The sequence below is a fragment of the Channa argus genome, chromosome 7 (assembly GCF_033026475.1).
Source record: "Channa argus isolate prfri chromosome 7, Channa argus male v1.0, whole genome shotgun sequence".
Lineage (NCBI taxonomy): Eukaryota > Metazoa > Chordata > Actinopteri > Anabantiformes > Channidae > Channa > Channa argus.
Genome location: NC_090203.1, coordinates 12,079,628 through 12,105,409, shown reverse-complemented (window position 1 = coordinate 12,105,409; position 25,782 = coordinate 12,079,628). Strand labels below are relative to the sequence as shown.

Below are 25,782 nucleotides of genomic sequence, written 5' to 3'. Positions count from 1 at the left end.
TTCTTTTTCATTTTACCTAATGTCATGCTCTACCACTTTTTGCACCATAGTCATTTCTAACTTTGGTTGCGACAGCGCATGAAATACCATTTGCATGGACACATTATGTTTCACTCCTGTGCATGAGAGACAACAAATTTATTGATCTCCATTTAACAGCTCCATATTCCCCCTAAGAAACAAGCCATGGTTAAACAAGGTGTGGGCCCGTACAGTACATTAATTTTCATCTTGTTGGTAAACATTCTATTGTTTTCAGCTCATTTGATTATTGCAATAGAACAGAAACATACCAAAACAGCTTTATACTGTTCCTCTAGTTACCCTGCTTAATGATTAGCTCACCCCACTGTGGGTCACAGGTCAGTATTTGACACAAACATTTAAAACACAGATGTTTTGACTGATTTATGTATAGATCAACAGCTTTCGGCCTGTCCCTTCAGGGGTCGCCACAGTGTAATGCATTCCGCACGTTGATGTGGCATGAGTTTGGCCCTCCCTGCCTCAAACCTAACATTTTTATCTGGACTCAGGACGGCACCAAGGTGGCCTTTGGTGGCTGGCCAGGACCACACCTGGTGGGGTGGGATTCGCTCCTGCAGCCTTCTCTATTCCAACCTGATGATCTTACCATTGAGCCACCAGGCCCCCTATAGACTAATTTATATATCTGGAACCACAAATTTAAGAGCAAATATGGGTATGTCTAAGGTGTGATTACCCCCAAACAAATTCCATTTACACATGGACAAATAAAGCTTTAAAGCACTTTTCACTTTCACTTTTCACATTAAATGAAAAGAAGTTATAGCTGAGACTTTAAGCAACAACCTTTAAATATCTTGATCTTCCCTATGATTTACACAATGTTTCTTTGCACTGTGTCCACGTCAAACCTGTAGTAAAGTACAAACCTGTTTCCCAAAAAGTTGGGATACTTTGTCAGCTGTTAGCATTGCATTTGTTAGCATTGCATTCTACAAACAGAACGCAATGATGTGCAAAGCATTTAAAAGTTATTTTTGACTAAAAGCAGAACAAAGTTAATATATTAAATGCTGAAAGTGAAAAATTTGTGGTTTTAAAAATATACCAGCAGTTGTAAAGTTGATGTCAGTGACATGTTTCAAATCAGAGGGGAAACAAGTGACTGGATAATTTGTATAATCATCTACTGGAACTTATCAAAACTGTGTACTGTAGCTTAAGTGACAAAGGCTCAGGAGTTTTTTGGGGGGTATAAAAAGAGACACCCAAGGGAGGAAGTGTTTCAGATGTACAGCAAAAATGAGGCAAGATTAACCAAAATTGTTTAACATTATTCAAAAACAACATTTGGTGTGTTGTGAAGTGAGAAATATGACAAAAGTACTGAACTCTTCAGCAGCTGAAATCCTGTTGAAAATTTTGAAAAACAAATCACATTCAAAACTAAAACCAATGGTCCCCTCCGTTTCCAAACACCTTGTGTTGTTAAGCAAAGTGCCATACAGTCTTTGTCCCTGTCACAACTTTTTTGAAATGTGTTGCTGCCATCAAATAAAAAATGAGCAAAAATAAAATCTGTCTCTCTTTCAACATTTAGTATCTTGTAGTTGTACCTACAATCAAATGCAAGTTTCAAAACATTTGCAAACAATTAGATTCAGATTTTTCTTTTAACATTTTATACAGTGAAAACAAGTTCTAGTGGCAGCTTGTCTTGCTTTCAGTTTTTCAGACTGTGGTGGTGCCAGACATTAGATCACAACACCATGATCTGGCTCTTTGTCAGACCACAGAAAAGGCCTAACTTGCAAATACAAGAAACAGCACTGAGGTCTTGCTTTAAGGTACAAACAACGAGCCCACAATAAAACACATCAATATGATGCAAAAAAGAAATCATGCAGGCTAGAATAAAAAAACCCATCAAACACAGAGAAGTGACTTAAATATATAACTGTGTATTTAACTAAAGTATCGTTCTCACTGAGAACTATAGTGAACAGAGAGGCTTGATATTTTTGACAGAAAACACTTACAAATAATAACGCCTGTACCTCACTGGTTGGAAGTTGTGTTATTCTGCTCAATTATTCATCTAATTGTAGATTTTGACAGATACTGTGTAGCTTGGCTGTGAATGAGGCTAATTTTAATAACACACGTGAAAGCAATCGTTTACATAATTAGCCCCTCAGTAGAGCTGTCTCACTGATGATCTGTCCGACATTTACCATCATAATCATCATATGCGATGAATGGTTTATGTGCAGTATATCGCCATTTAATTTCAATTCATGGCTGGCAGTCCATGTCGTCAGGAAGTGCCACTTCCTCTTGTGTTTTGGGTGAAATTCATTTATTTTGAGACATAGCAGCTGGGAAGAGAACAGACTGAGAAGAGCACTGTGTGGTTGTCACTTTGATAACAGTCTATGCACACTCAGTGTCTCGGTTTTTCTCCACAAAAGCACGTGACACATCCTCTACAGTGTGTGCAAGCATCCGACAGACAGTCTGGAGCATCCCTCCATCTATTCTGAATGTTTTACTCAATGTGGATTGTTTCCTTGGCATCACAGGCCACACCTGGGCTGTTGGATGGACCAGTGCGAGCTGCAATACTCCTCCAGCCAAACAGAGCTTCCTATTGGAAAGAGAAAGATTCAAGTGTCAGTGTGACTTTAAAAATTCAGTCACACAGAGGGGTGTTTGTGTTGCAGTGGGTTTTATATTAATACATGAATAGCAAACAACTGCAATTCACCTGCATAGTCCCCAGAGTGAACATCCAACCTCCAGATGAGTCTCCTTCATGGCACCTCCCTGACTTGGATGTAAGGACTCCAGCACTGAGGGTCTGGGGTGAATCCTGAGGTTGTTCTGCTTCTGAATGTGTTGCTAAAGTTGGTGCAGTTTGTGAGGATGAAGCAGGAACAGTCTGTGGATCTTGGGCTAGTGTTGTACCTGTTTCCTCCTCAATGGTTGTGTCTTGTGACCCACCTAGAACAGAGGAGGAGTTTGAGAGCGTAGGAACTGACCCAGAGACACAACTAGGTGCCGGACTGCCCTCCTCTGAGGTGCTGGGGGGAGTGTGAGTATGTTTCTTCCTGCGGAGTGTGTCAATCCAGCTGGAGCTGTGTCTGGAGGCAAAAGTGGCCAGAGCCAGAGATGAGAGCCTCATGTTTTTCCCTGAGGTGATCAGCTCTCCAAAGCCCTCCTGGTGGGCAAAGGCATAGCCTGACCTCCTAGAACCACCACGAGCTCCCAGACGGCCCTCCGACATGCTGCCTGTGCCACGCCAGGCAGCTCCCACACTACAACCTAAAGGCTTACGCTTTTTCTGCAGCACCAGTTGAGTGTGACGCACCTGGAGAACAAACAGAGGAGAATATGAGGGATGTCATTTAGGGTAGTTATTGACAGTCGATAACTGTGAAAGTAAGAATTCAGCTGTGATTTGAGTGTAGACAGAAGCATTTCATCAAAGTATAAATATAAGACCTTTAAGGGCCACCTGAAAACATACACAAAAACATTCAATTCATATACAAGGAAATGCAGGTCATCTACCAGAAAATGTGTTCTAATAATTGGACTTTTAGTAATAATTTAGTATTATTTTCCATTGACGACTCCCTTGCTAGTAGTAGGTTAGTCAGTGCAGGTCTTTTCCATTAAGTCCCTTTTTTACCCAAAACTCTAACTCAATACCCAGTAACAACACATTAGAGAAATAAAAAGGGAACTTCTTGATAAAAGTCGAGACAGTGGCTTTGGTTTGACACCAAGTTAGGTCCAACCACAGTGACTGAAAAGGCCACACACAACTTTTACACATACAACATTTACACAAAAGGAACTTGTGTCATTAGGGTCCACAAATTAAGTAAATATTTCTGGAATATTTAAAGTGCATGGGACCAGTGACGCTAAGCATGACCTCATTATCACACACATTTCGACGAACTGTTTGTGCGTGCGCAGTTAATCATTGACTGGGCCCAGATTTAAACTGACGTGTATGAAGACACCTGCCACATGCTGCTATGTAGAAGGTGAATGTGTGTGTAATGTTTGCATATTGGTGTGTTTTCTGACCGTGTCTGAGAGCTGAGGCTTGAGATCCAGTTTAAGGAAGCGGATGGCCAAAACTGGAACAATGCATATTGCTGTTGCCAGTGCAATAGTTAACCACACGACTGGCTGCAATAATGTACTCTGAGCACTACCTGTAATCACAAACATATACATATACACACAATCACAAACAAATACAATTAAGGATTTTATAGAATTTCACTATATCCAGTATACATGAACAGAAACATGATCATATTTACATAACAATCTCAATGCTGAAGTGAAATGAGCCTGTTTTATTGCCAGAATATACCATTATTACAGAAATAACATGCATATTATTACTATACTTACTAAACATACTTTTTTACTCAAATTTGAGAGATTCAAAGTATAAATTTAAACCATACTTAAATATTATTATACTGTTAAAAAACTTAAATATCTGTTGATATTGACCACAAAATTCAGCACTTATCAGGCTCTAGTAAGTGTGTGTGTATATGTGTATGTGTGTGAGAAAGACAAACAGAGAAAGGGGACCGACCTACAAAGTGGAACTGATTAGGAAAGATTCTGAAGAGGGTCTGACTGTGCAGAGCTAACATGATGGTGAAGTAGGAGCCCAAAGAACCCCACACAAACACGTGGTTGAAAACTGTCCAAAAGCCTGTGTCAAGTGCGATCTACACACAGATGCACATGCAAAACACATCACAGGGGGACAGTTAATAAACTATGATGGAACAAACTGAAGTTAATTATAGATGGTACCAGATGTGAGGAAAGCTAACACAGCTCAGGCCTTACTCACCTGTACACTGACCACAATAACCAGAGCAGTTGCTGTGGTGACAGCAAAGGTCTGGTAGTCGGCGAGGGGCACTCCAGTGCTCTGAGTTGCGCCACACATGATGGCGTAGGGGACAAAAAACAGCACCACTGATGTGTAGATGCCCTGGGCGATGCAGATGAAGAACTCCTTCTTGTTGAAGAGGAGGTTGAGCTGCCCAGGCTCATAGAGTTTAGGATATTCCAGACTCCTTTGGTCAGGAACATCCTATAGTAAGAGAGGACATGATGGGCTCTGATTAAAACAGAACACATTTTAGTAACTACTGTTGTTTAGAGTCACTGTCTAATTCACAAATATAAACCTAACGATGGTGTTAAAGGAAAAGTTGGGGATTCGCTAAAGTCAACAGGATTTATCCTCTGGGAATCACTGATGTCTATTCAGTTTACCCTGCATGGCTAAAATATGGCTAAATATTTCTGTTATCAACTGTCAGCAGTACTGTCATACAGATACATCATGGAGTGTAAGGTCTATGCATATGTAATAATATAAACAGACCTGGTCAAATATCCCCATGGCCAGCACAGGGAGAGAAGTGTAGACAATGTTGTAGAGAGTGATGAAGTATTGATCATAAACTGTCTATAGGAGAAAAGATGGACACACACACAAAGTGAAAATCCTGAATCATTAGTTTGTAATTGGTGGTCGTGCCCCCATGACCTTCGTTTTCTGACCTGAGCAGAGAAGCCACAGAAGAAGCCGAACCAGAAGTGTACCATGGTGAAAGCAAAGTTTTTGTAGAAGAAGTAGCAGAGGAAGCGGCACATGCGCAGGTAGGACCAGCGGCCGTGAACCAGCAGGAGGCGCTGAAGGAAGCGGAACTGGGAGAAGGAGTAGTCACTGGCCAGCACTGCCTGGATCCCCTCCTGACCTGAGATCCCGACTCCAATATGAGCACCTGAAGCAGTGGAGGGGAGGGGTTTTAAAAAATACAAGCTTTCTCCATACTGTGGGCTACACAACGAGCTAAAAAAATTAAAACTTATCTGGATAAGTAAAAAGTTCAATTCGGGCAGCCAAATCCAATATGTATATATACAATTAACCATCCTTCATATCAATAGCTGGCCACGTTAATACATTGATTTATTATCAATATTATCGTCTGTTCTATGGGTTTTCATTACGAATTGATAAGGTTCATGAGTTTTCACAACCTGGTAACACAACAATGGACTTATTAATGGCTTATAAATGACTAATAAAGCACTAACAGCTGATTTATTACTTTAAATAAAAGCATTAATCACAACTTATAAACTATTAATGAATATTGTCCTTTTAAAAGGTAGTAGCCTCACATATTTTGATAAAAAAGTCACAGGGTGTCACCCCACCAGTGACTACTGTAATGACTTCTGCTTTGTACTTGCAAAAACATGACTGAAGAAACATTCATGTCTACACGTACATACGATGCACATGCACAGACAAACAAGAAAGGTGAGGCAACATTTGAAAAACACAGAGTATTACAAAAACACACATACATAAACAGAACTTTGGGTTATTGAGTTAAACCTTTTGACATCAAGCCTTTTCTTTTTGTTTCCCTTGACACTTCCTGAGAATATTATTCTATATGACCTTTTTTTAACTCCTGTTCACCAGAAGCTGTATTATATTATTATATTATTATATTATAATATTTAAGATGTCTTCGTCATTTTATCTACATTTCTAAATTCAACCTTACCTATGTGGTATGTTAGTAACCGGTATTTCCACAAGAATTAAAAATTAAGTGAGTGAGTTTGATCACTGACGGCCTACACAGCACATGTTATGTGTCATGAAGGCCAAGCTCTGGGTAAGTAGAATGTAAAATGATACTCCAAAAACTTACTGAGTAAGTAAAAACTCATGTTAAATCCATGTGTGGAATACATTCCACTGTGGGGACCCCGAGGGGACAAGCCGAAAGCCGTTGTCTATGACTAAGAAACCAGCTCCTACCTTGATGAAGACATGTCACCTACTGCAACATATATTTCCACACAGTTTCTATCACTGCTAGTAAGACCTCGCAGATAACCAACTTCTGCTGAAAAGTTCTATTGCCTAAAGGTAGACACGCCACAAACATGGCTAAACTCTACTTCTCTCTTTCTCTTTTCATTCTGCCTCAACAATAGTCGGATTCCACTTCCTCCTCTCCTCTCCGTATCCTTAATCTATTGATCAAATCAGTACAACTTACTTTTGATCATGCTAACATCATTAGCTCCATCTCCTATAGCCAGAGTCACGGCCTTCTTGTGTTTCTTTATGAGCTCCACCACCTGAGCTTTTTGCAATGGGGTCACTCTGCAGCAGATCACGGCTTTGCACGTGCACGCCGTCGACACAAATTCCATTTCCATGTCTGCTTCTAGAGCATGGGCCTACCACAGAACAAGAAAGGGAGAATTGAGATGTTTAGGAGAAAATATAATGTGTCAGCACCAAGGAGTAGCAGCATTAGAAATAATTTAAGAAAAAAACATGGTTTGTTGGTAACACATTTTTAGCAACTTGCTGTTTCCTGACAGTTGACAGTTTAATCCTTCGTTCACCTGCTGGTTTTGCATAAGAGTGTGTACGACAGTGTGGGGCCATGTTATTCATACCAGACTGTGACCGTTGATTACAAGGGCAAATTCTCCAGGGATGTTGTCCATGAGATGGGAGGGAGGTGGAGGTGGAGGAGAGCATTGCAGCTGTTTCTCTCCTCCTGCTCCTCCTCCTCCTCCTATACCATCGCTTCCTTGTCCTTCTTTGAACCCGTTGCCCATGTAACATGCCTCTCCCCATCCTTCCATCCGCTCCTCCTTCACTCCATCTCTGGTTCGTGAATGCTCAATCATCCTTTCCCTCGCCCTCCTGATAAGAAAGACAAGCTCCAGATTAACCGGGTTTGAATGTTTCACAACAAGAGCACAGAGATCCAACTTTTCTCCCATACATAGGTCAAAAGTGATGACAGAGGCACAAAAGAGATGGAAACTGTTCAAATTAAACACAAACAAATTAAATACACAAAATCAGGAGGGCAGCAAGTACATTTCCGGGAATAAACTAACTATGGTGTTAGTTGGTCAGGTGTTCAGAGATAATTTAATATATATTCATGTAACATTTGGCATTTTTGAGTTTTATTATTTTATTTATTTATATTAGATTTATATAATTGCAGTATGCTCTGTGGTATGTTGTCATATGTTCGGTGAGCTCATCAAGGCAAGTCCCTTACTTTTAATAATGTTACGGGAAGTGCTGTGCAATATTTTTGTCACAAAAATGTTTAGGAACCACACATAAGAGGAAAAGACTGTGTGCTCATACATTTAAATAAGTCACTGACAAAGTCAAACATCTGTAAAAAGAAAACTGTATTTGTTTTATGCTCATACTGTTTGAGTGAAATTCTCAACTAGTATCACTTATGACACCATATTTTTATGAAACTACGAAAATCCTTGGCATATGCTGGTTTCACACTAGATTTTTTTCACATTTTCAAAGAATATACAGTTTAAGCATTTACTGTAAAGAACTCACTATGAATGTACACTTTAATTAGGAAACTTTTGGGGGGCAATGGATTTAGTCCTAATTATTTTCAAAAAGTCGGCAAAGTCGAAGTTCAAAGTCAAAGTTCAGTAATTCTGTTTCTGGAACATTTTGCTGCCACACCTACTCTCTCCAATCATGCATATACTTCTTAATTTTTTTCTAAGCAACACCTGTCTTATGTATTTTTATATCACAATGCAGATCCTACAGTGTAGAGAGTTAGAGAGAAAGCAGACTGACCTGAGCTCCTGCCGTACGCTCTGGACAGTGTGTCCACTGATGATAAACACTTCAGTCATATCATCTGTCAACATTTTGCAGGAGTAACCTATGTTGACTGCCGTCTCTGCGTGAACAAGAGGGTTACTGGAGTTAAACATTTGAGACAAACACAGAGAAGATATAATATAAAGACAACAGGCACCAATTTAAACAGATCAAAAAGACAAAAGTTGAGCATTTTAAATCTGGTTACCTAACAGAAAAAACTAACACCTTTTCTTATATAGGGATCAACAGCACAGATTTTCTACAAAGTATAACGCAAATATTCAGGTGTGACACTGACACAAAGATCTGAGCTCATTCAGTGTTGAGCACCTTAATCTGACTGCAGCCTCCCAGAGTCCATGTGCTCTTGCAGCCACAGCCCTCTTATGCTGAGTGCTCGTGTGTCTTTGACCACCAACTTTTACCAACTGATGGTAACACACAAAAAGGTCTTTCGTCTTAGGAACCTTAATTTGATATGGACTTATTCTTGCATCACACATTTCCAGATCTATAGTAAGCTGCTTGAATCGCTGTATTTCTTTGGTAAAGAGAACTTTACCAAGTTTGTTCACAGTAACTACAATGGAACCTGCAATAGAAGCAGGGCCACAGAAGTTTATACAAGTAGACTAAGATGCAGCTCTTATTAGATTCTTTGCAAATTCTGATGTTTTCTAAACAACAGCATGCAAGCTCACCCTGCTTGTCTCCAGTAAGAACCCATATTTTAATGTTGGCCAGGGAGAGGACAGCAATAGTCTCTGGGACACCTTCCTGCAGCTTGTCCTCTATAGCTGTTGCACCCAGGAGCTAGAAACACAAGGGGGAGAAAAAGAAAAACACACTTCAGTGTCCTGCAGGATATTTGAGGAGGCCATAAAAGCCAGTTTGACTGATGCTGTGAAAAACAAGTTTCTGTGAAACTAACCCACAGTGAACTGACAGCTACAAAAAAAGAAAGGAATTTCCCATCACTAATTAGCTAAGTTCCCTTTTTACGTTGCCATTTTTATTTCATTTTGAGGAATAGCATACTGCATGTAGTGTTAGAATCAACTTGCTTAGAAAATGAAAGTCAGACTGCCACTGAAAGAACACCCATTAGATACAAACCACACATTTAGGCACACTCTCAGAAGTCACTGACCATCATGTCTTGTTCAATCTGTTCATAAGTGGCTGCCAGTCGGTCCTCCCTGCAGTCGGTGGCCTTGTCAGCGCAGCGGTGGCTCTCTGACCATGCCTCCCACTCGTCCTCTGACAAGTCCCTGTAAGCCAGAGCCAGGGTTCGCAAACCATCTGCTGCATAGTCCTACAGCCAAAAAAATTCAAAGACATGTGCAAACATATGGAGGAGAGCCTGATGTTGGTCTCTTATACTGTTATTGCGTTTTTAGGCCAAAATAATTTCTATGATGATACATATTTCCTGGGAAACAGGAACAGGAAAAGTAGATGCAAAGACAATAGTACAGCTGTTGTAGAGAGTGCAGACACTAGATGTCAGTATAACTAAATGCAGCAGCACGGCTCATTTTTAATCATCCAAAAAGGACTTATGTCCTTTGGTGATCCCATGATGGTGGAATGAGATACCTAACTCTGCATGCTATGCAACATTCAGAAAACAGCTGAAGACAGAACTCTTCTGCACCTTCCTGAGCACTTAATTCTATAAAAATTCCTTTCTGATCTTTTTTCTGATAGGATTTTGCTTTGATGTTTTCTCCTTGAATTTTTGCTTGTCTTGTACCTCACTTGTAAGTCGCTTTGGATAAAAGTGTCTGCTAAATGACAAAATGTAAATGCAAATGTAAATGACTGGGCATTGTTGTGTGTGCTTTCACTTACATGTAGGTGGTCTGAGGTAACATTCATCAGCTTCTGGTTACAGGGGTGCAGTCTTTCAAGCAACACAATGTCAGCTCCTTTACAGTACAGACGAATCCTGCCCTCTGGGTTACGCACTGAAAATTAATAACAGACTGTAATGATGACAAACGACCCCAAGGGATCCCAACAACTATTCCATCACCTTTAAATCAATTAGAAAAATGTTATTTGTACAAACAGTGGGTCATACAGGCTGTCTGTCTAAATATTGTGTGGCACGGATGTATTAGTGTGTGTTCAGACCCCTGTGAGCTCACTCCTGTGCTGCAGGACCTAGGTTGTTGCAAAGGCAGGAGTAATTTATGACCAGTGATTTCTAGGCAGTTTTCCAGCACTTTACTGAAATCACAGCAACGCACAGTGATAGCTCACTGAGGCATAACATGTAAACATGACTAATAAACGTATCTCTGTCATCAAGTAGGAGAGTAGTTGATGTTTTAAGTACATATTTGTTTATTTTAACAGAGAAGCAATGACCTACTGGTGATATACATGTACATCAAAAGTAAACAAGCGTCTCTTGTTGTTATAGGGTCTCAAACTAGAGCAGAAAATTGTGAGTACAAAAATGCAGAGTACTTAAACTTATTTTTACATAGGTGTTTTTAACTGCATGCACTAAAATTATATGTGCACCTGGATGCATGAATCAATGCAATAGCATCAATGTAAATGAGGTAGAATTATGAAACAGTTTGAATAGCAGATTGGAAATGTTTTCATTTATCTCTACTGTTACAGTAGGTACATTCTTTTTTAATCCAATTTTACTAACAAAAATATTCAACTTTTTTTTTTTCAAAGACAGTAGGTCCTGCATACCTATAACAGACATCCTCTTGCGTATGTTGTTGAAGTCCAGGATGGCGAGCAGAGTGTAAGTGACAGGTCGTCCCATCTCTGTGGTGGTGATCGTCCCAGGTGTTCGAGAGCGAAATACAAAGCCAAAGTTTCGAGCTGCTGTGACAAGTGCTCCTTCATCTGGAGACTGGGCCTTATACACCAGCTCTCCTGGTTAGACAGATAATAAATAGTGGAGAATAAAAATTATACAGGTGATGTTTTTGTGTCTGTGTTTGATGCCTTTTAACCTGCCAGTCTCCCCACTCCCTATATCTTTCTCACCCTCACTCTTCTCCTCACTCATCACGGTGTGACAAAGGGAGAGCAGGCGAAAAAACTCATGAGTGTGTGAATCTCCCACTTTCACTGATTCCAGCAGTGTCTCATCATAGAAACTGAAGTTTGGGTCTGCCAGGCGGTTGAAGGGAGCAAAGTCCAATTTCTAAATATAAAGGAGTCATATAAAAGTCAGGAACTAAAATGCCATGACCCAGAAGTACATTATGGATAAGAATGTATGAATGTGTGTTTTTGCAAAGAATAGATTTTTTGGGGCTGCCTACCTTTGGCTGAGGTCCAAGTGGTTCTGTAACTTCACCTGACAGTAACACAAAAAGCAGATTTTGTTGTGTTTCGGGAAGGCCTTCATTTCCAAGTAATTTCCCAAAAGCTTTTGTTAGAATATTCTCAAACGTATCAGGTACTGTATTTACATTTAGCTGTTAATCAAAAGAATACAGATCTACACAACTCTGTACTAATTATAAAGCAAATGGAGAAAGTGTTGCTGCAGCTTTGTACCTGCTTGTTACTGTATATTTGACTTTTCAAGAAAACGGTGGGAAAGTCAGCCTGTGTGCACATGATGATTCAGCATAACTATACAGTATGTGTATTTGTGTATATGTGTGTGCACTCACCATAAGTTTGTCCATTAATAGAGCACTTGTTAAAGGTCATGATATTCTGAGTGAGAGTTCCAGTCTTGTCACTAAATATGTATTCAACCTAAAATAAAATGCAACAAAATGGCAACAGTATGTTAAACACAATAAAGTTAATTTTTGCAATGGGAATTTTTGATTGCATATACAGTACTGAACATTAATTGTAGATGCATTTCATTTGTGAAGCTGGAAACAAGTGGCTTAATCATTCAGTTGTTGTAGATTTTGTTTGAGAAAGAACAGCTACAGAAACTAGGGTGAATGGACGACAAAACAAACATTCAAAAATGTGTGCACGCATGACTGTGTTTGCTTTCTACAGTATGTGTAGATGCCCACCTGGCCTAGTTCCTCATTCAGAGTGGTGGTCCTGGCCTCAGCTGCTGTGTTACACTGTGAACAGAACATCTTCTGGTCCCAATTAATGAAGTAGCTGTGACCCAGTCTGATCACCTCCACACTGGCAGACAAACAGGAATAAGAGAGGGGTAGGGTTACAAACCCAGTAGTGTTAGAATATTATAACACACAGTAATAAAGCAGTTAATTGGAAAAAGTGGAGCTGTAAAAAACAGCTGTCATATATCTGTGCAGATATCTCCAGAAAACATACAGGGGTTGCGCCAGAGAGGTGGCCTGGTGGGTGACCAATTTATTTATTGATATTAATGCATTTGCAATTATGCAGTAATGTGATAAATTTGGTCGCCTGTAGAGATTGTTTAGGCAATCTTTCCTCACTGCATGTTTGGTCTCTTTACATTTATATTTTCACTGCCAAGTTGCAGCCTGATCACCTAAGGCCCTGTGCATGCAGGGTTACAATAAATTAATGCTTTGGACCATCAAGTGAGGTCAAGTTGTTCTTCACCTGACATATAGAGAGATAGGCACCACAGTGTTGAGAATGATGACATAGGACCAAAAGGAGAGGAAGGCAGAGAACACAAAATTGTCCACAGGAGGGTCCCAGGGCAGGTAGATTTGAAACAAGGACCCCACCTCTCTCTCCCACACTGCATTACCCACAGCCAGGATCACACCCATACACACCAGGAAGCCGAAGATCTAACAGAGAGAGTTTCATACAGTAAGCAATAGTGGAGTGACTTAATTTACAATCAGATATCTTACATTTAGCCCAAATAAAAATAAACTACATTATTAGATAATATATATGAAACTAGATTCAAGTGACTGAGATCATGTCCTGATATACTTATGAGCCATGAAAGTGAGAGGTTTGGGGTTTCCTACCCAGAGGACCAGAGTGTTCATCAGGCGGTCGATGCTTGTACGCTTAAACTTGGTGCGGCCACTGTTCTGCATTAGCTTGGTATCTGGACCTTGGTACAGTAACAGATTAAGTTTGATGCATACGGTACACACATACAATGTACACCTGATAATACACACACACAGACCTGCAAAGATGACCAGGCCGTAACAGGTCTCAGTGTTGCGGAGGACGCATCCCCGTAGCAGCATATTCTGGTTGGTAAGGTTGTATTTCCTTTCTCTCCAGTACAGAGTCCCACAGAAACGATCCAGTTTGTTGTTAGGGGGCTCACACACCACCTCACCTTCACACACAATGTGTCAAAAAAACAATAAACTGTTCACAAACAAATGCATCTAAATCTGAAGATACTATATCACAAAAGTCCACCAAATCCAATTACAATAATACATATATTTCTAAGTGACTAGCTTAATGATTTAGTGTTGAATTGATTAACTACATGACATCATTCCGTTGTAACACACCTAAATATGCACACACTCAAACAGAAACCCACATCTTTTGGAAACTGGTATGGGGCAAAGTGTGGGTTGATGAACTGCAGTAATGCATTTTCTTGAGCTCGTGAATAGTGTGTGGGGGTGTGCTTCGTTGACTAAAACTCCTTAGTTTTGTTTGCTGCTGTTTGGGTGATGATAGGCTGCCATTCAGTGTTGTGAGGGGAGGGCAGAATGTGTGTGTCAGTGTGGATGTGTATTTCATGTGCAAGGATGTATAGGTTGATATCGTTTGTGTTAAACGTGCAGAAGCAGACCGAAAATTGTTGACTTTTATATCAACAAGAAAGGAAGTAAAATCAAATGAGAAACCAAGAAGAACATAATCTTCTCAAATCTCACCATTGAATAAAGCCAAGTTGTTTGGGTCTCCAAGTGCTGATGTTACCGAGACAGACTGACGCACTTTTAAATTGGTCTCTCTGCAAGACAATACAACACACAGCAATTTAGAAGTAGTGTCCTGTTGCATCTGCAGATTATGACGTACTGAGTTGATGATGAGGTTTTTGTGTATTTTCTGACCCATCCAGCTCGGCTGTCTCGATGTAACAGAGCCCGTGAGGCTCACTGCTGGACAACAGGAGCAGGTCAGCCTGAAAACAGATACAGCACAATAGCAGAGCTCAGGAACAAGTCCACAGTGGTGACAACACAGGAACCAAATTAGAAGAGCAGTAACATCTTTTATCAAAGCCAAATCCATTCAGCATCATCTAATTTGGGCCATATTAGAGTTTAAATAGCCATCATGATCACATGCAGGTCTAAAACGATAAGAGAACCCTAAACAGTGGTGCTGTGTAACAAAACAGTCTGAGTAGAAAAAGGCCCTCGAGGACAACTGATCATTATGTTTGTGTCTGTGTGAGTGTGTGTGTGTGTTTTCTGGGTACACACTTACTGCCACAAACTGATTATTCTCCAGTTTAATGATGTCACCCACACGAACATTCATCCACTTCTCCTTCTGAAGACTGCTGGAGAAACAGAAAAGATAGGTGGACAGAGGTGAATAGTAAATCCTTGTAACGTAAATAAAACTTTTCAGTTGCTTTTAGAATCACGAGACTCCATTTAAGAAGCAACAGCAAAGATGAATTCTCAGTTGTTATGTCAAAAAAGCAGACTCACGATCCACGGATGAGGACCTGAGACTGACGGTTGTTCACTTGGTTGTCACTCTTGTGACGAAACTGCAAGAAACAAAGAAACTGAGTCGAGCTCATTTAAAAGAAGACTCTTAAATTCAAAGTATTGCCTGTTAGAATTTATCAGAAGTCCTAGTACTGCATTTCACTGTAATGGTATCCTGTTGATGTGCATGATTGCCTCAATGTGCTGCGTAAAAATGTGCTCACATAATCGTCTGTAGCATCCTTCACTGCAGTGATGCTCAGCACCAGAGCTAAAGGCACAATGGTAGTGAACCAGGATAGGGAGGAGATCTGAGGTATCAACTGGACAGAGAGAAAGAAGGTTAATCTACAGATGCTTGAATAGGGACGGAGAGGTTGTGATACAAACACAGCTACATGTAGGTTGTGGTACTGGTAGTGGGGGGACACCTTCCATAAAAAAGTTCTGTGGGTGCTTCTTTTAAGTAAGCACTTGTTAATTTGTTAATTCATAGGAGAATAACTATCACAGAGTGTGCTAAAGCATTGTTTGGGCTTTACTAATGTATCATTTTATTTTTTCCCACCAAGCTTTTATTGACCACCTAAAGTTGTACAACTCCCATAGTCTCTAGGAGTATAAAATTTACCTGAGGTTAAACCAAAATGAGTGTACAGTCACGCATTAACATTAATAAAAATTTAACCCAGTAATCAGAGCAGTACAGACACTGTACCTACATTATGGGCTGGTGCAAATGCTCTTTCAATTTTAAATGAATCAGATGACTACACTGGTGGTATTTTCACAAATAGAGTCAGCAGAGTAAAACACCAGAAGAACAATGAAGATTCACTAATTCAAGACACTCTCACAGACCTGATCTAAGAGCAAATGTTTGATTTTAAATATTTCCGTGTTCTTATCTGATCTTTCCTATTACAATTCTTTCACTTTTACCTATGCATACACATCCAACCAACTTTGTTTTCGACACAGCACTTTTGTTTTTAACAGTGAAACTAACACCTCTCTGCCCTTTTACAGCCCAACTGCACCCACATACAATGGCACTGATGCAGAGTTTGTATATTTTCTCTATTCTTCCGTTATGCTATAAAACCCTCTGTAAATGCTTTCTTCACCTTCTCTCCTTACTGTACCTGCAGTATGAGCAGGAAAAGAAAGTAGGTGTTGGCTACTTCCTGGAACTGCTCAAACAAGTTGACGGGCAGAAAGGTGATGATGTTGTACTTGGATGTCATGATGCAGTTACTCTGGATAAGAAGGAGGGGATAAACAATTTATAAAGTAGATATAACTTTGCTATATTTTAGCTGAAATGATACATTTGACACATGTTCTGCAAACACACGGCACTCACTTACCGCATACTGAAACTTTTCATTGTACTCTCTGTCATTGGCTCTGACCCGCCTCTCCTCCTCTGCAATAAGAACAAGACATGCAATAAGTCATAAAACAAAGATATCAAAACAAAGATATTTAGAAAGAGCCTAAACCCCTGCATCCGTGTCTGACAAACATAATGTAAATGTCTGTATCATAACTATCATAAACATCGTCTAAAGAGACAAAAAAGTAGGACAAGAAGGACATTCCAACATGCATTAAAAAAAATTTTCTAGAGGACAAGTTATCACTTGTGATAGAGGGACTGACACAATCATCCTCTTAAAACAAATATAAAGTAGCACTATTAAGCTAACCAGGTACCCCTCATTTGTAAATAGTTGCTGCATCCGTCTTTTAATTGCTGCATGTCCAATCTAGGCCAAATACACAGAAAACATTATATTAGTGTGATTATATCTGTGTCAATCAGCAGGTGTGGTAGGACTCTCTTTATATTTATATTTTATTACCCCTTGATGTTTTTAAGATTGTGTTTATGCTGATGCCTGCCTGCTCTGATATTGATGAGACTGCTTTTAATGTAAAATCACAGGATCTGTTTTGCACAGGGCTGTACGCAATTCACATACAGGCACAAATATACAATTCAGGGCCAAAGCATGCGTTATGCACAGAGGTAGTGTAGCTCTGAAACCACAGCGTCCCTAACATACTGAGAGACAGTGAGGCACCACAGGAAGGGACATCAAACAACAGATGCCATTACCCCAGAATGAAATGCACAGACATAAAACAACACAATGTGGTTTCCTGTGTTTCTGCAGCACTCTGCTGACCTATCTCTCAGCTCAAACCTTACATCTTTCACACCAACATAATGTAAGAGCATCTCTTTGTTGTTGATTTGCAAACTCATCAACCCATATTTTATTCACAATAGAACATAAACAACATATCAGATGCTGAAACTGAGACATTTTACGATTTCATGAAAAATATTAGCTCATTTTGAATTTGATAGCAGCAACCCATCGCCAAAAAAGTTGGAACAGGGTGATGTTTACCATTGTATAGCATCCCCTTTTCTTTTAATAACTGTCTGTAAATGTCTGGGAAGTAAGGAGACCAGTTGCTGAAGTTTTAGGAGAGAATTATTGTCCTATTATTGTCTGATGCATGATTCCAGCTGCTCAACAGCCCTGGGCATTTGCTGCTGGACTTGTGTTTTATGATGCACCAAATGCTTTATATTGATGAAAGGTCGGAACTGCAGGCAGGCCAGTTCAGCACCCAGACTCTTCTCCTGCAAAGATATGCTGTTGTGAAGGATGCAGTCACTTGCTGACTGACACAGGTTGTTGTCTTTTCAGCACTGATGGTGCCTTTTCAGATGTGTAAGCATAGTCACTAATGCACCCCCATACCATCAGAGATGCAGGCTTTTGAGCTGTCTGCTAAAAAAAGCTGGACGGCCCCTCCCCTCTGTAGTCCGCAGGAAAGGGGGTCAATGGTTTTCAAAAAGAATTTAAATTTGGATTAATCTGACCACAGAACAGTACATCTGAATATTTAAATGAGATTTGGCCCAGAGAACATGGTGGCTGTTTTTAATGCAGTGCTGCCTGAGGGCCTGAAAATCCTGCGCATCCAGTTTTGACCTTTGGCCTTGTCCTTTGCGCACAGAGATTTCTCCTGATTCTCTGAATCTTTTGATCATATTATATATTGTAGATAATCGGATCTTCAATTTTTCAATGAGAAACAATTTTCTGAAATTGTTACAAATTCGTTTTGATCTTTTGCTGCCATCAAATTCAAAACTACCTAATATTTTCCATGAAATGGTAAAATGCCTCACTTTCAACATCCGATATGTTGCCATGAGGCTGTTCAGCACATTTCTGTATTATCCACGATGAAGTTACACACACAGAATTATTTAATAATTAGTTACCACGTACGGTTTCCAGAACATTCAAAACAAAAAATAATGAATTGGATTAGTTTCTGAGTTTTTGTAAAATTGCACAATGTAAGAATTAGACTTTGGTTTAATAGTATTACAATATACAGACAAGATTTGTCTGGTCCTTTCAGTGCAGATCCTTTAAATTTTGTTGCTTTGAAACTTCTCCAATCCCTCCTGTTTCCTTTTCTCTCTGAGATTTCTCCACTCCAGCTGAAGGTCATTATGTTGCTCTACTGGGCAAGTGTTCACCAGAGACTGTCTGAGAGGCAGTGCCAAAGGGGCATTGGCCTGCACTGCTTGTGCCAGGTAAGCACAGAGTCACTAAGGCATCCCACCAGCTGATGTCAGGACCAGGCTACATTTGTCCCAGCCGCTCTTGGGCTAGCTGACCAACCTAAAGATGAGCATCTTTAGTAAACTGGCCATTCAGTGTTAAACGTCTCTGACAGCTCAAGGGCATTAGGAGCCCTGCCGCAGACTGTAAAGATTTATAGAGCTCCATTACTGAGAAACTTTGAGTCGCAGGATTACTTTGGCAGACATAAGGTTTCATCAGACATCAGAGAAATAAAGGAGTACACAAATATTGATTCAAACTAAAATTCTTAATACTGTGTTACACAGAATGACTAAGCGTAGGCTAATCCAAAAACACTGAGTTACTTTCATCCAGCCCCTAGTCTCTTTAACACTCTTCTGCCTATGGCTCGAAAAAGTACAATAAATCTGTGCTATGGTGAATTGCCCATGGTGTCAAGTTCAGACTCTGTGGCTGATTTAATTAGATGAAAATGGGACGGCAGGATCAGCTGCAGTCATGCGCATGCACGTACATAAGCACACACACACACACACACACACACACACACACACACACACACACACACACACACACACACACACACACACACACACACACACACACACACACGGTGAAAATGATGCAGATCACAGAATGGCAGACTGGTGAGCTGGAGGTCAAATGAAGGTGCACATCCAGTGTGATTTGTGATAAGCTTAGGAATAAGGATACATGTAAGGCAGTGCAGTGACAGCAAAGGCTGGCGCCTGAAAGATCGACCAGTGTCTCAGGGACTAGACACAAGGACAACATCCATGTATTTGGCCAAAATTTTGTTTGAATTAAACTCAGTTTTATTTATAGAAGCATATCCCATTACATGGATAAAATACTAATCAAAGTAACAGATTACTTTGCATCATATTAGACAGATTATCTTCTACTTATCGAGATACAGGACAGGCAGTGCTAAGCAAAACACAGAGACAGTGCAGAACTGGCATCACCTGTGACAAATGACACTTATTTTACATATTAGATGATTACATGTGACCTTTGAGATGATATGATATGTAAACACACATATACAAACACGCAGCTTCAGTCAATATATGCATGAGATTAAGAATGAAACTGGGACTCAGATGAGAGGAATATTTTATTTAAAAATGCAGTGTGTGAAATTAAAAAGTTGACGATGGAGAGACATACCAAAACAATGAAGAGTCTAAAAAAAAGATTTTTCACTGACCAATTCAACCCCAGCTGACACACAAACTCGTACCTGTCCGCCTCTTTTTCGAGTTGCCTCCGTCAAGTCCTTTCTGTTTCTTTCTTTGCTTGGGGAGAACTATTGGAAACCATTTCTCCGGGATTTCTTTCGGTACAGTCATCTTGATCTATTCTCAACTTTAGCAGTCACCGTCAAAATCTTTGTTAAATGATTTCGATAAATTTCAATGAAAGGTGACCGCCAGACATCCGCAAGGACGCGGGGATGCGGGGAACTTTAGTGAAGTTGGATTAAACGCGCACGGTCCCATCCTCTCTGTTGCCCTCTCTCCCCTCCCAAAACCCAAACACATGCATTTAAAGACAGACTCGGTCAATCCCCCGCTTCGTTGTCTCTCTTCTGCCGCAGAAACACGTCAGTCATCAACTTCACGGTTTACTCGGTGAGTGGGTTAAATTACCTTGGATTTTGTATCGTTGTTGGGCTAACGTAAGTGGCGCAAATCGTATTCTGCTCAGCAGCCTCATCATCAAACTCATGCACCCACGTGCAAAGTCTGCACAATCCACCCATCCACAACATAAACACTGGCCGCTGTAGGCATTACGTAACTGCATATCTGCGTTTGATGCACGTTACTGTGGCAACCGACTCCGCAGCCGCAGAGCTCTTAGAGCGCCCATGTTGGATCTGCGCAATGTGCAATGATGTGACTCTGAATCAAAGATTTAGAGCCACCGTGGCTCGTGTAGCAGTCCAGCTTCCTGTTTGTTTAAAGGGGGACGGTGCACTGCAGTGGTAACAACAAGGCAGGTGCCTGAGCACGTGCTGCTCAGCAAGCCTCGTGCAAGTACATTAAAGATTGCCCACCACATTCAGTCAATACCCTCCGTTCATTGGACACATGAGACAGGGAGGAAATCCTATACATGAAATATAAAACACACGACTAATGAAAACTGCAGGTGATGTTTCTAGTTTGCCATTAAAACATTCACTTCTTCAGAATAAATCATGGTCCATCAAATGCATTCCATCACATTTTGATAGATATACTGTATTTAGAGTCAGAGCTGTACTTTGGCTCGGTATATGATGAGGTAATTAAACCAAAATAAAGCGTTAGACAGAACAGAGGGACAGGAAGAGTTGGGTAAACGACATGCATTATTCTACAAAACTGCAAGAACAAAACAATCTGTCCCGTAATTTGCTTTTGCTACATGTTGTTTAATAGCCAAAGTCTTCAACATGCAAGTAATGATGACTGATCGGCTTCGAACTTTACAGTTGTTTACATGTGAAAAGGCAATAATGGAGCCCTTAAATATTCTGCATTATATGTCTGCTAGGATCCTATAAGGAGCCAGAATAAATTTACTGGCATATACAGGTCTGTTGACTTTGCTGAGATTTTTGTTTAATGCAAAGCTTACAGACTTAACACACATTAGCATGTGGCAGGTTGTGCTGTTAATATTCCTTTGTTTAGTCTTCAAAGCTGAAGAAAAGACTTTATGGTACTATCAGTGGAGAAGAAGGTCAATTTAACCAATGAAAGTGTTACTGTATGTGACTGCATTCACACCAAGGGCTTAACAACTTAAGACTTGATTTAAACAGATAAAATTCCGATTAGAATCTATCCTGTATAAATTCTCCACTTATTGTTAGTGCAAGTTCAAGCACAATCAAGTCACTGTTATATCAGAAAAAGATGGGACTTTGAAGGCCTTGTGACAACCACCAGAGACACTCATACTGAGGAAAATAAGTGCACACATTTTGAGTGTGCTTAATGTCGGTTACTGACCTGGAGGAGGCTTCTTTCTAAACATCTCCACTCTGCCACTGTTATTCTGCTCTGGCCCATGGGAGTGTCTGCAGAGGGAAAGATGACAAGGTGAAGGAGACTGAATAGACAACAAAGAGATGCACTGAGAAGTGAGGGAGTGGGGGGAACACAGTTGAAAGCCAAACGCTGCAGTCCATTTACAAAAAGATGACATGTAATACAAGTATTCCCCTATGATACAAAATGGGAAGGAGAGATGGTTCATCTTGTTTTTAAACAGTGAGCACACCTGTATTCAAGTTTAGTTTTGTCTGTGAAAAACATTTATTTGCCTCAAAGTGACAAAGTGAACTTCAGTCAGGCATTTTAACCACTACACAAAAGCACACAAACACACACACACACAGACACACACACACCAGGCCATCTCTGGTCTGTGGGAGCCATAATGAGGAAATGACATTCAGCAGAAAGCAGCATCTGTCTATCTGCCACACAGTGTCTGGGGACTGGTGGTTCAGGCCAGATCCATGTCAGTCTCCCCCTATAGCAGATGAGAAAGAGTAATGGAGCAGCATTTTGTCCCTGCACAGCATAGCAAAACATCCTCTCCTCTCCTCTTTTCTCCTCTACTCTCTTCCCTTTCCTTCTCTTCTTCATAATCTATCACACTGTCACTTTCCCCTCTTCACTTACCTCATATTTGTGCTGACTTGTTAATATTGTACACCTCATTGCTTTTACTCACTGTTCAATCTCAGCTAAATAATGTGCAGAGAGACAGAGAGATGGGGAAGATGAGGCTGCAGAGGCGAGTCTTTGTCTCAGCTTTGTAGTTTATACATGAGGGCACAAACAGCATGGCAAAGAGGCTCGATGCAGCGAATGTCCAATCAATACTCTTGAGAAAGAGCTGCTCTGCCTCTCTCCATGGGAGAAGGGCTAATCAGGTTTCAGCTACAGTTTCCAGCATCATCCCTTGCTCTGTCATATACTGTAGCCTTTTATTGCCTACTCTCAACTTACTTTCTACCAGTTACTTTTCTCTCTATCCAAAAATAGGGAGTGAGAACGAGAGGTGTTTGCCATGTCCTTTCACCTCATTTCAGTCTTTCAGTTCTCACGTTCCTCCGTCTCTCTGTTTCATTCTGTCGCTGTCGTCTTGTATACCCATATAAACCTGCAGTGCCCATATAAAATAGAACAGTGATAAAAGCTAGGGACAGTTTTCTTGAGCTCTGGACAGATTTGGTTTAATTTCTTGCAGTCTGTCTAAAGTTTTAGAGGCTTTAGGTTCATTCATGAAATGTTTTGACTTCAGTATTTCACATCTGAATGATAACACAAAACAGGAAATCTACTGTTATGATTCTTTAGAGCCAGTCCCTCACGGACAACTTTGGTTTGTTAAATAGGTTTGTTATTCTCTTTGTAAAAAAAGCTGTAGAATTAACCTAAAACAATTAGCTCATTACTGTATGTAATTTCTCTATTTTTGAGTAGAGCCAGGTGGGAAAGAGCAAAGGGAAAGTCCATAAGGTGGCCTTTCATTTTCTTTCAACGCAGTGTCTGCTCAGCTTAGCATATTCCATATAATACAGTCAATATATTAGTTATCGATTATCACACACTTATAGGGTGTGTTGAGTGCAACCCAGTATAATAAAAAGGGTTTTTGTTTTTTTATGTTGTTGCTATTTTCTTTGGCATAATCTCTCCAATATTCAATGTGTCTTTCTCAGCAATTCGTTCTCTATGGATTCTCCATAACAAAAAGTGGTTTAGTTTAATTTCAGAAGTTTTTACAGTAAAATATTACCATAAGCAAATAATAATATAGCTTTGTTGATGTCTACACCCCACTGACATGAACTATGATATTGGAGATACAACTTAAAACAGGCACTTAAGTCATTTTAGGATTTTTAACTTCTTTAAGTACATCTTCAAAAACATAAAAACAAAACATTTTAAATTCAAAATGTAAAAGGCTTGAATAGTTAAGTTAACTGGGAGCAATGGCCACATGTTGGTCTTTCGTTATGTTTATTGTTGTTTTTAATTATTTCCACTTTCTGATTTGCTCAGGTTGGCATCTGCACTACACACTTATCTACACATCTTTAAATAATAATTGACTGGTTGTACAGTGTTTCTACTCGCCTACAGGATAGTGTTGGTCCAGAGGGATAGAGAGGCAATGTAGTGACCGGAAGGTAGCCAGTGTGATCCCCCAGACTGACAACACCGAATCTGCTTGGAACAAGTGAAAAGCAGCGCATGTTGGTCCACGTATAATGCTTCACAGTGGCTAATGGCCGGACTGTGATTTTACTGGGCAGCTTCCAGGTGTGAATGTGTGTAGATGTGATCAGGGAGTTGCTGAAAAATATAGGTAGCCTCTCAGAGAGACTTCTCTCAATAAATTAAATATATAAATAAGTCCTGATTTAGTTTTTGTAATACTTGTAAACAGAATGAAGGAACAAAGTACTAGAATGTTATAATAAAGGTAGGAAAACTGTGTTTTTACTGTGTTGCTTACATGCTATATCACACTGTGAGTCATTTTAGTGAAGCCACCTTAGACATCCAGTAAACTGTGTACCTGTACCAGATGTCTGTGGTCACTGCACAGTGATATAATAAACTTTCACTTTGAGTTTAGGAAATGGCAAAGACAGACAGTAAAACAGTAACTTATTTAGTACAGGGGTGAAAATCCCCTTAAACTATGACCTGTACCTTCTGTACTCACAAAAGCATAATTATTGTATAGTACTAATGCAGTAATAAGAGCTGTATACTTCAAAGAGAAAAAGTAGACATAGCTTCATCAATATTTTCTGCTGATAATGTAGGACTACAACAACCCGGATGGCCACGCATGGAGGGGATGCTAACCACTGTTACAGCAGCTGAGGAAACACAACCTACCTTTTCACGTTGCGTTATCAACGGGTTTCTGGTGGAAACATCCTCGTTGCTCCTCTCGCCGAGGTCGTGCTGAGGTTCCAGGCTTGAACTGGAGGCGATATTATAAGGCCACTGAGGTGGGAGGGCGACGCTGGCACCAGGGATGAGCTGGAGACTTCGTGTCGAGGTGAGGGAGGGTTTGGCTTCGGCCAGGACACAGGAGAGGGGAGGGGGGTGAGGAAGAGGGGCTGCACCTCCTTCACCTTCTCCACCTCCGTCTGAACAGCCCCTGTGCTTCCATGACCAAACCTAGATTCACTTCTCCTAAGTATTTCACATTTAGCTCATTCGGATTTTACAACCATTGTTTTGTAGCAAAACTTTTTTTTTTACTATGCCGCGATTGCACGTTTCGGTTCTTATTTTACATTTTTTTTATCTTCACATGAAATCTCCGCCTCTTTATCACCCTGAACACACACCTTGCACTTTTTTCAATAGCCATGTGCTTTGTTTTCCCCTTGTGTGATAACGCCCCCTACTGCTCTGTCAGTATATTACCTGCTTCAACATCTGTTCTCTGCTCAAGGTCGCAACATCTGCATTACGCCTTTCATCACAGGCTACTAACTTACTGTATCGTGCCTATTGGATCCGCAGCATATGGATTCAACAAAGTACTCATAAATATTAGTGTGAGCGTATGTGGAACTGCATAGAATGGCATGTGAAGTATAATGTGTTGCTTTTAAAGTAAAAAACAAAGCTTGTTTGAAAGCAGAATAAAATACCGAACTAATAAAACAACCCAAATTTAAAGAAAT

At 40.2% G+C, this 25,782-nt stretch overlaps 1 protein-coding gene across 5 annotated transcripts; it reads right to left on the bottom strand.

Annotated features, from left to right (window-relative positions):
- Positions 1 to 119: 119 nt before the first annotated feature.
- atp8b2 (ATPase phospholipid transporting 8B2) lies at positions 120 to 25,735 on the bottom strand. Of its 5 annotated transcripts, none has more exons than XM_067509142.1 (30): positions 24,980 to 25,735; positions 22,061 to 22,128; positions 16,755 to 16,813; positions 16,530 to 16,643; positions 15,609 to 15,707; positions 15,382 to 15,443; positions 15,152 to 15,227; positions 14,773 to 14,843; positions 14,590 to 14,669; positions 13,872 to 14,030; positions 13,705 to 13,793; positions 13,319 to 13,515; positions 12,787 to 12,907; positions 12,421 to 12,508; positions 12,064 to 12,098; positions 11,783 to 11,942; positions 11,480 to 11,668; positions 10,613 to 10,728; positions 9,909 to 10,073; positions 9,460 to 9,571; positions 8,729 to 8,834; positions 7,543 to 7,795; positions 7,134 to 7,317; positions 5,608 to 5,831; positions 5,429 to 5,512; positions 4,886 to 5,131; positions 4,619 to 4,757; positions 4,090 to 4,220; positions 2,756 to 3,358; positions 120 to 2,635 (listed from the first exon to the last, which is right to left on the bottom strand). In XM_067509142.1, exons 2-30 carry the CDS (start codon positions 22,083 to 22,085, stop codon positions 2,537 to 2,539), a joined length of 4,086 nt encoding a protein of 1,361 aa, XP_067365243.1. In that variant the 5' UTR covers positions 22,086 to 22,128; positions 24,980 to 25,735; the 3' UTR covers positions 120 to 2,536. The 5 variants fall into 5 exon arrangements, 4 of the variants coding, with proteins under 4 accessions (XP_067365243.1, XP_067365244.1, XP_067365241.1 ...); XM_067509143.1 differs by having other exon boundaries at positions 15,152 to 15,224; XM_067509140.1 differs by lacking the exons at positions 22,061 to 22,128; positions 24,980 to 25,735 and adding an exon at positions 20,299 to 20,896.
- Positions 25,736 to 25,782: the final 47 nt, after the last annotated feature.